General features: G+C 29.8%; 1 protein-coding gene across 1 annotated transcript; it reads right to left on the bottom strand.

The window, feature by feature from the left end:
• Positions 1 to 6723: 6723 nt before the first annotated feature.
• On the bottom strand, positions 6724 to 10913 carry LOC115704597 (putative leucine-rich repeat receptor-like serine/threonine-protein kinase At2g19230). The gene is made up of 12 exons (XM_061108365.1): positions 10436 to 10913; positions 9809 to 10352; positions 9185 to 9663; positions 8950 to 9088; positions 8792 to 8863; positions 8645 to 8716; positions 8475 to 8555; positions 8220 to 8383; positions 7888 to 8126; positions 7662 to 7788; positions 7518 to 7580; positions 6724 to 7428 (listed from the first exon to the last, which is right to left on the bottom strand). Exons 1-12 carry the CDS (start codon positions 10509 to 10511, stop codon positions 6830 to 6832), a joined length of 2655 nt encoding a protein of 884 aa, XP_060964348.1. The 5' UTR covers positions 10512 to 10913; the 3' UTR covers positions 6724 to 6829.
• Positions 10914 to 11089: the final 176 nt, after the last annotated feature.

The raw sequence follows: 11089 nt of genomic DNA, 5'->3' as shown, positions 1-11089 counted from the left end.
TTGACACAAAAACATGCGTAATAATGTGCAATATACAATTATCATTTGTCTTTTCTGTTACTTACTTCGATGTTCATATATATTACTAAACCAACGTTGAGCCTAAAATATATATCAAGTTGATATATATACTAATTCTAAAAGTTGGACACTAGTGTACATATCTGTAATATATATATATATATATATATATTATACATAAGAGATCTAAGTGAATTTATTTATATAAACAAATATTATGCAATAAATTAAGTAAATTTTACTACACAAAATAATATATAACCAGCATTTCTCAAAAATAAAAAAGAAATAAAAAAAAAAACAAGAAAAGAGAAGAAAAGAAAACAAATATCTTTATATATTAAAAGTGCCTATCTAACGGCAATTCTTGGTTTAACAGAATATTCTGTTAAATTTAACGATTAGGTTTGATCTCCCGTTAACAAATAAACCCAATAATTAAACCAAAAAATTAAACAATCTTTTAAATATTAATAATCTTTTTTTAAATGAAAAAAATCATTTTACCCACATATCTCTCTAACAAACCTATTGGATTGATCCAATCCGATCCAAAAAATATTAGGTTTAAAATATTGGATAAATCCAAAATAAATAAATAAATATATATGAAATACATCCAATGGATAGAACCGATCCAATCCAACATCCAATGGATGTTGGATCGATTGGATGACGAAATTAATTGGATCGGATTGGATGGTAAAATCTAACATCCAATATATGATTGGATATATTTATAAATATAAACTTACATTACAATGCTATGTTAAAAAAAGAACTAAATAGAATAATCTACTACTCCAATAATAAATTTATTTACATAAGAGATCTAAGTGAATTTATTTATATAAACAAATATTATTGCAATAAATTAAGTAAATTTTACTACACAAAATAATTTGTAATCTTTAAAAATAAAATACATTCAAAATCTTAAAAATACCAAAATCTTAAATAAAGAGAAGAAAAGAAAACAAATATTATATATAATAAGTAAGCATCATTTTTTTTTCAAAAAAAAAAAAAAAAGTAAGCATCATTTCACATAACTAAAGTAGACAATAGGCCCAAGTTTCATATAATGGGCAAATAATGGAGAAGGTCTGGCCCAATTTGGCGTTACACACTGCGCTTCACAAAAACCACTTGATTTGATTCAGTCAAAGTCACTCTCGCTAACTTGCGATTCGTACTAACTACGGGCTGCACTTTTTGCTACGACACGAAATCGATATGAGTTCGTAAAAGAGGAAATTACGTAGAATATGGTATTTTTTCCTTAAATTTCATAGATATGAAAAAATTAGAGATTTACTTAATTTATGACTTTTCTACAATTTAAGTTAGTTGTATGGAAAAATATTTTCATATTTTTAAGTTTTTATTAAATAAAGCCACATTTTCATTTTATTAACTTATGTTTAGAGATTTCTAATATTTTTGATAGGGCTGAACATCGGGCGGGTTTACCGGGTTTCGGGTTGGCGGGTTTCGGGTTCACGGGTTTCGGGTTCAAAAAATTGAAACCGAACCCGGACCCGAATAGGGCACGGGTTGGCGGGTTGGCGGGTCACGGGTTGGCGGGTTTCGGTTGGTCGGGTTTAGCGGGTTGACCCGGTCAACTCAGTCAACTCGGTCAACTCTTTAAAAAAATTAATTTTTTATTCAAATAATTATTTTTTTTATTTTTTAAATTAAGCATATATAATATAACAATTTGTTCATAGTATCTATTATTGAAGAAAAAAAGCATTAATCAATCCAACCAACAAACAAACAACCTATTTATCAAAGATTCAAATCAAACTTCATATTCATGTTCATGAATCATGATAAAAGTGAAAACTAAATTATTTCAAAATACATCCCTATCCAATATCCATAGTCCATAAAAATCTAAAGTCCATATTATATATATAAAAATAGTAACAAAAAAAACATATATATAATATATTTAAAAATTGGGTTGGCGGGCGGGTTCGCGGGTTCAACCCGAAACCCGGTACCCCTAAAATCTCAACCCGCCAACCCACCCGAAGGGTACCGGGTTGAACCCAACCCGCCCGAAACTTTTTTTAAAAAATTTTTTTGCGGGTTCACCAGTTCGGGTTCGGGTGGGTTGCTCGGGTTCGGGTCAAACCCGCTCAAAATGTTCAGCCCTAATTTTTGAAAGCAAATCATTAATATATATACATTTATATTATTTTTATATTATAATTATTTTATTTATTTTAACTCTACATAATCATTCTTTCTTAACTTAAATTTCTATTTTATTTTTTCTTTAAAAAATCTATTTATTAATATATGTAGAAGGTTTATTTTATTTTTAATTTAATTATTACAAAGTAATTTTTTTTATTTATTTGAATATAAATTAACATTTTGATATTATATTTTATAAAGGAATGTAATGATATTTTATTTAAATTCTCAAGTACCAAGTTACTTCAGAAAGCAGGATAAAAGACAAAAAGACAAAAACAAAAAAACATGTTACTTTTGCATTAAAACTAGTCAAAATATAACACACTAAACCTAATTTAATATTTCAGGTTCCAGGTTACTTTAGCAAACATCAGGTTACTTTTGATTTGTCAATAGGTTACATGTGTAAGAAATATAACACATCAACCAAATTTAATATTTCAGGTATCGAATTATTTTAAAAAATATTGGGTTACTTTTTGATGTTGCGAATAGGTTACATATGTGTAAAAAATGTAGCACATCAACAAAATTTCATATTTTAGGTATCAAATTACTCTAGAAAGCAAAATAAAAGACAAAATATAAAAAATTATGTTACTAACAAAATTCAATATTCCAGGTACCAAGTTACTTTAGAAAATATCAGGTTACTTTTTGATGTTATTAATAGTTTACATGTATAAAAAAATATATAGAATAACAAGAAAATTTAATATTTCAAGTACCGAGTTACTTTCAAAAATATAATAAAAGACAAAAAGGAAAAAAAATATTATGTTTGCATTAAAATCAGTCAAAATGTAGCACACAACTAAATTTAATATTTTAGGTACCAGGTTACTTTAGAATCATCGAGTTACTTTTTGATGTTGCCAATAAGTTGCATGTGTAATGGTAGTGGAATTAAAAAAAATATTATGTTACTTTTTGATATTGCCAATAGACTACATGTGTAATGGTAGTGGTATTAAAAATATATCGGGTTACTTTGTGATGTTGTCTCTAGCATATGTTAATTTTTATGGCATTTAAAAGTATTAGGTTACTATTTGTTATGCATGTAATTATTTAGGTTACTTTAATAATGTTAAAATAAGTAGGTTCCTTTTATCATTATCTTTATTAATTGTTCCAGGTTACTTTTATAGTTATTTCTATAGTGTCCAAAAAGTATCAGGATAATTTTTTTTTTACTACGTTTTTTTTTTGTTATTGCTTTTTTTAAGGTTCCAAATTAATTATATCGTGTTAAAAATTATCACTTATATGACTATTAGGTTACTTTTTTTTTTTTTAATCTTTATATATTGAAAATTAACATTCTTTTTTTTTCTTCATATTAATTAGGGTAAATAGCTAAATATATATATGTTATTTCATTATGTGTGGCACTAGCAAACTTAAAATCCAAATTTTTTTTTTTTTAAAAAAAAAAGTTAAGATCAATGACAAAACTTCATAAATATTTGTGTAGAATATTAAAAGTTATAAAAAAAAACTTTAGAAATTTGTTATTGGGTGTCAAACAAAAAATTAGACTATTACTCAATAAAAAATAATTTGATTGTTGCTAAAAAAAAAAAAAAAAAAAAGAAAAAAAAAATCTTGGCTTAAGCAAAACACTAGAAAAAATGGGGGTTCTAAAAAATGGAGGTTCTCAACTTTCCAAATTATTAGTTGAGAGAGATTATATATACTAATTAGTTATTTCCATATTTTAAATTTTTTATTCATTTTTCCAGTTTTTATAAAATTTCTTTATTTCTCCATATATTTCTAAACCACTTACAAAAAAGCCATATTTATAAAATAAACCCTTCGTAAAATACGAGTACAACTAAGCACGAAAAAATAAAGTTTAGACACGACACGATACTATATATTGACACGACACAGCAAGAAAAATATATCCTTAAGCACGATACGTACGACACGAAAAGCATAAAAGATACGACACGACATGAATAACCACTACAAAAAAAATCTTACTTTTAGTCACAATAAAATTTATAACTAAAAGTAAAATAGTTGTGACTAATTACAAATCACTATTTTTATGTTGTGACTAAAAAAGTCAGTGGCTAAAAGTATTAGTCACAAAAATTACAAATTGTTGTGACTAAATGTGTTTTTAGTCACAATACTTGTTGTGACTAAATGTGTTTTTAGTCACAATACTTGTTGTGACTAAAACTAAATTAGTGACAATTTGTGTCTAAATACTATGTTTTAGTCACAACTAAAAAATTATCACTAAATGTAGCTGTTTTTTATAGTGAGCATGAAAGACACCACACATAAGCACGTATAAACTAACTCGAAAAGCACAACACACGATAAATTTGAAAAGCAGGATACGATATGTTAAAAACTCTTATAATTAATTATTATTAATAATAATAAGATATATGAATTTATCAATTATAAATAAATTAAAATAATAATAAAACTTAAATATAATATTAAATATTATAATTATATAATTAATATTATTAAGACATGACAAATTAAGATCATGTTCAAAAAAAAAAAAAAATGACAAATTAAGATTATATATTTTATAAAGAGTAATATAAAAATTTGAGTATTTATAAATAAATATTTAAATTTCAATAATTTTAATAATTTTTTTTATATAATTATTTATAAAATATTGTTCAAAAATTTTATAAATATAACTTATAAAGTTTTGAAATATACATATAAGTTTTGAAATATACATATAAGTAAATATAACTTTCCCAACAAAGGCAAGTAGATCAATATGTTGCTTCACTTTGAGTAGATATTCATTGAGAGACAAATAGCCTTTCCTGAGATTTTGAAGTTTGGTGCAAAACTCCAAAATCTTAAAAGAGACTTCGAGGAGTAAAATGTTTCTCCAATGCATTCCAGAATTGACGCGTTGTGTAACAACTTACTATGCGTGTGAGCGAGCTCTTGTTCATGGAGGATAGAAGCTAGGAGACCAGTAACTGATCTTGTGCCTCTCAATTCAGATAGTCTAAATTAAAGACTTGAGCAACTTGATCTTCATCTAAAAAAAATTGAGGTGGTGGAGCTACATCTTGAATGAACTTTTGTAGTCAATTTTCTCGAATTTCTTCCAACATCTTGAATGATCATTAAGCTTGATTAAAATAGTGTGATTGAAGTATATGGGAGATTGATCTATCTGGGTGCAATTTCTTGCTGTAAGAGGACGATGGTTTGGTGAAGCCGCCGCGAAGGTGGAGGTGGTGTTTCCAACACCTGTGCTAGCCATATTCACCAGTAATAGCGGATTAGGCTCTGATACCATATTGGAGCTTGTGTTGTGTTGCACCATTGTTGAGAAGAGTGAAAGAAAGACAAAGATAGAGAAAGATTGAAAGAGAAAGACAGAAAGAATTTTCTTATTGAAAATAAATCAACACAGCAGTATAGCTTATATACAATGCTCTAGTGAGCTAGCCAGAACTGTAACCGAAAGGTACAGCTGTACAAAGAGTGTAACAAACTCTAACAAACAAAACTAACCCCTTAACCAACTTAACTAACTTCCTTTACTGTATTATAGCAACTTGTCATTCATTTCAAATGGAAATGAAATCATCCATCTGGTTGAGCTAAGATGGCATTGAACTTCAAAAGTCATCTTGTATCACTTATGACTTGTCCACTTATAATTAGGGGTGTACGTCGGTCGGTTTAGTCGGGTTATAGCATATTTTTATTAACCCAATATAAATATCGGGTTGCAAAATTTAATCGTAACCCGCCCAATGAAAATTTAGAAAAAGTTCAACCCGCCCAATGATTTTGTCGGTTTGGTCGGGTTAACCCGTCCAAACCGTTCTTCATTTTTTTTTATAATTATTATTGTTCGTTTCTAGAATTCAAGTAACAAAAAAGTTAAAAAAATAAAAATATATTATTTATATTTCAAGTTAAATAATGCTATAGTTTAAATTAATTTTAAGAACTTTAATATAAGATAAATATAATTGAGTAAACATAAAATAATTGAATAAAATAATAAAAAAAGTGATAATATAGTGTAGATTTTAAACTTTAACTTCAATATCCAAATACATTAAAAATTATTAACTATAAAATCTAAGTTTTAAGTTAAAAATTAAAATGTCCAAACTTTAAATACAAAATAATTTAACTAATAAATGTAATTTATATAATATAAGATATACACTTTTATTAAAAAATATATAAATCGGTTTAATTCGGTTTATTCGGGTTAATTGGGCGGTTTAGAATAATTTGTAAACCACCCAATATATTCATTGGGCGGGTTGGATTTTCATTATATTATTTCGGGTTGTATTTTTTGTCGGTTTATTCGGTTTGGTTTGGGCGGTTTATTCGGGTTGAGCGGTTTGTAAATTTTATTGAACACCCCTACTTATAATGCACTCCTTGACCATATATTTATTTTGTTTTTGTGCAAATGATCATTCATTTAAGGTGGCGAGATTATATAACCAGAGTAGAAACAGCTAAAAGTGTTGCATTTGCATATAGTAAAAATGAATGATCGGCAATATTAAGTATATTATCCAAAATGATAAGCTCTCCTTCATTTCATTTAATTACTCTACTACCTTGGAAGTGGACCAGAGTCTATATCTACATGCATATTTTCCATGAGCTCTATTGACTCAATGGCGTTAATGTTGTTGTTAGTTCTAGCTACCTGCATTGCCAAGCATTGTTTTAGTTCTGCCACTATCTGAGACATATTTGGTCGTCTTGTGGAAGTGGGAGATACACAGGCCATAGCCACTTCTGCGGTTTTCCAAGCTGAGTTCTTGTTGAAGTCTTGCTCTAATCTTGGATCCATAATGTACTTGATGTCCCCTTTGGAGAGACAAAACTTAGTCCATTCAATAATATGCTCTTTTCCATTGCTCTTAAAGATTGCTTGTCGACCTGTGATAATTTCCAACAGAGCAACCCCAAAGCTAAAAACATCACTCTTCTCAGTCAACCTGTTCGAGATGAGGTACTCAGGGTCAACATAACCTGGTGTGCCAACAACAAGGGTTGATACATGAGTGTCATCTTCAAGTGCAAAACTTCTGGACAGTCCAAAATCAGAGAGTTTGGCTTGTAATTTTTCATCCAATAAAATGTTTGTTGTCTTCACATCTCTGTGTATAATGGGTGGCTTACAGCCACAGTGCAAATATTCCAACCCTGAGCATTCAATGAAAAATTCATTAAGAATGAGAAGTATAAAAGCTCCAAAATTACAATGCTAAAGATTGTGTGAGCTTATTCAATACCTTGGGCTGCAGCCAATGCTATTTCAAGTCTCTCTTCCCAACTCAATGGATCTTCATTTTTATCTGCATCCATGGTAATGAAGAGTATGTAAGATTCCATAACAATGAAAACATCGTTCTGGGATGGTTAGTATGATGAAATACCAGATAAATGCCATGCTAAGTCCCCATTAGGCATGTATTCATAGACAAGCCCCATATTAGGTCCTTCATCACAATAACCAACTAGAGCTGTCAAGTTTCTATGATAAACTTTTGTAAGAAGTTTGGCCTGTGAAAAAAACAGTTGCTTATCATTATGCTGAACTTTTATCTATATTTTCAATTATCAACAAGATCATGCAAATGATGTGATTGAGTAGTGAGTTACCTCTGTCCTGAACTGTGTGAAGCCTTGTGCCGATGAACGAGAGAGCATCTTAACAGCAACTTGGCTGCCTTTAAAGTAACCATGGTAAACTGTTCCAAATCCTCCTTTTCCGAGTATGCGCGCAAAGTTGGTGGTCATACTTAGGACTTCTGAGTAGGTAAACTGATGTTTCTTAAGCTCAAATGCTTCACCAAGTTTTTTAGATTCTGACTCAACATTGACATTCAATACTGTTTTATCTGATAAAGGATGTCAAAGAAGACACATAAACAACTTAATTCATTACATTTCAATGAAAATCAATACATGTTTATTAGGAAAGGATTATCAACCTTGTTTCCTCTTTTTAAGGAACCAGAAGATAAGTACTACAGCTGACAAGAGGCCAAAAAATCCACCAACTGATGCTAATACCGGGACAAGAATCTTGTTGTTGTCCTTATCCTTCTTCTGGCATGGAACTGATGATAGACAAAGAAATGAATTTCCATCCGTTCTTTGCATTCACAACATAGGAAAATTTTGATGTTAGTTTTGATATTTTTTGTATTCATCCGAACACATGGACCATGAGAACAATAACTGACCTCAATAGCATTGAATTGTTCTTTAGCTTTTCTTGGAGTCCTTTTGGGAGTGTTCCAGAGAAGTTGTTTTGTTCTAGATTTCTGTTAAAGCAAGGAAATAGTAATAGTTAGCTACTGTATAAATATAAATCAAGCAAGTGAAAATGTAGCTTCTAAACAATATAACTTACAAAACTCTCAGAGTTGGCATCTGAGACAGAAAATCAGGCACTGGCCCACTTAAATTATTGTTTGACAAATCCCTGAATTGAGAAAAGATAAATGTATAGTTGAGTGTACATGTGTTAGCTTTTTTTTTTCATAAGTGAGATACTTACAACTCCTCTAACAAGGTCAGGTTCAATATATTTGAATCTATCTGTCCAGTCAATCCATTTGAAGACAAGTTCCTGGGACAATCAATAGAGAAACTCTAAGAAAATGGGCTTATATGGCCTGAAATTTGTGTTGTTAATGATTTGAAGCAACAACTTACAAAGATATAATTCTTGGTGAATCAAAATTAGTGAAGCTGCAATTCAGACCCTCCCACATGTAATTTCTTGGTTCACATGGATCTCCTTGCCAATTTTTCTTCAGATTATAATTTGATTTAACATTCATAATGGCATCAACTAAAGTTTTCAACAGTAGGAATAAGTAAAAGAATGTTAGTGAAGAAAACAAGAGAATACAAAATGAGAATTCTTGTTATAAGTTAGTGCATTTACCATCATTTTGGAGTGTTTCTGTATTTTCAAGTATTTTTTGTGTGTAAATCTCAATGGCATTAAGTAAGGGTGGAAGAGTTGAGTTTTCTGTTCTGTTTACTATAATCTGTAAACTTGACCCCCTTGTGGGATTTACACTGTATATTGTACTTAAACTCAAGTAATTTGGAACCAATGGCCCATAAAACAATGTACCATTTAAGTATATGTTGAGTTCTCTAGTTTCATTCTTGCTATACTTTTGGAGCTCAGCAAAATGTAGATAAATATAAAAATCTTCAGGGTTTTGGTCAACAGTACTCCAAGAGATGCCAATTACATCAGTTTCATTCTTTGGTGCGACTGCAGTTCCCATAACAACAGCTGGTGGCTCATAAAAATTTTGTTTAAATTCAGGTGATGATGATGTATTGGTTATAATATTCCAGTCTTGAAAGTTCAAAGGCTTCCATATTCGATCCATAACATCATCTCTAAACCTAAATGAAACAAAAGTACATTAACCCTTTACATTTTTCTTTTTTGACAGGGAAAATGACTATAATGATGAGAGAGAGAGAGAGAGAGAGAGAGAGAGAGAGAGAGAGAGAGAGAGAGAGAGAGAGAGAGAGAAGGAGATCATACCTGACTTGATTAATATCAGACGATGCACCACAATCTACCCTTGCAAAAAGATCCAAGGTCCCAGTTTGACTAACATAAGTATTTTCGTTCATAAGTCTCAGCTCTAATGCTGATATGAAAGGTGTCCCTTCTCCTGTTTTAACCAAACAAACAGATATATAATCTGACTGTGAAACATGTATGATTTCATATTCTATAGTTTTGGTTGGATTTTCCACTTTCACTGTTCTCCACTTGTTCACTCCGAGGTATAAGTCAAACTCCGGGTTTTGACTCAATCCATCGTAGTTTCCGTACATAAACTTTGCTCGGATCAGATATGTTCGGTTTTTGCCCCCTCGAGGTTTAAGGGTGTAACAATTTCTTTGTCCTTGTGGAAAAAATCTGAGATTATTCAATTGTTGTTCGAGGTTTTCGGTATTGAAAGGAGGAGAAATGTTTGTTATTTCTCCAGTGTCTATGTAATTAACATCTGTAGAGTACTTAATTCCTGTTATTTGATCAATATAGTCTTCTGTAGCACCACAATCTATGCTTATGAAATCTACAGAATAGAAGGGATCATAGAACATGTTAATTGATTGTAACACTAGTAATAAAATTGAATAAAACAGTATTAAAAAAAACCTGATTGGTCAGCTGTAACAATTGTGAGAACTATAGCAGCTTTCAATATTGTCAAGAAAAAGAAGAGATTAGCCATTTTTGAGTGCTCGATCCCAAAACAGATTATTCTTTTTTTTTCTCTTTTCCAGAATGATTGGCTCTTAAATCTGAATGAAATGATGATAACACACCTACCTAAATGAGAAATGGTAAATGTTTGATCAACACAAGTCAATTACGTACATTCCTCTGTTTTTTTTGGAGATGACTTGGTCTGATCTTAAAAGTCAACCGTACATCCATGACCATTTCCTGTGATGTTACATATATGAACTTACTAACGTAATTTACACATTCTTTTAACAACAATGAACTTTTTTAATTTATTTTGTTTTGAAAGTTTGTTTGAGGAGGTACACAAACAGGTTTCACTTTATCTAGTATTTTCTTTCCCGAAATTTCCAAATCATGCACCTTACAATTTCTACATTATTGATAGAAATCTTAATCACTATGCTCATGATTAAGTGGTCATCAACAGAGTTTAGTTATTGTTTATTTTTTTTCCTAATAAATCTCTTGTTTTATGAAGTATATACTATTTTGATAAAATAACTAATGCTTGATCTAATTTTCAGTTTTTGATGTGGTTAGTATTATTATCATTTTGTTTTA

This window comes from Cannabis sativa, chromosome 1 (assembly GCF_029168945.1).
Source record: "Cannabis sativa cultivar Pink pepper isolate KNU-18-1 chromosome 1, ASM2916894v1, whole genome shotgun sequence".
In the NCBI taxonomy this organism is placed as follows: Eukaryota; Viridiplantae; Streptophyta; class Magnoliopsida; order Rosales; family Cannabaceae; genus Cannabis; species Cannabis sativa.
The sequence above is the reverse complement of the archived record's forward strand: the minus strand, read 5'-3'. Positions and strand labels throughout refer to the sequence as shown.

Bases quoted from the DNA above. Each gene is read 5' to 3' on its own strand.
- LOC115704597 (XM_061108365.1), bottom strand. From the start codon at position 10,511: ATGGCTAATCTCTTCTTTTTCTTGACAATATTGAAAGCTGCTATAGTT. The intron at 10,353-10,435 runs GTTTTTTTTAAT...TCTATTCTGTAG, and splicing joins TGTTACAGCTGACCAATCAG to ATTTCATAAGCATAGATTGT. The intron at 7,789-7,887 runs GTAACTCACTAC...TTTTTTTCACAG, and splicing joins TCACACAGTTCAGGACAGAG to GCCAAACTTCTTACAAAAGT.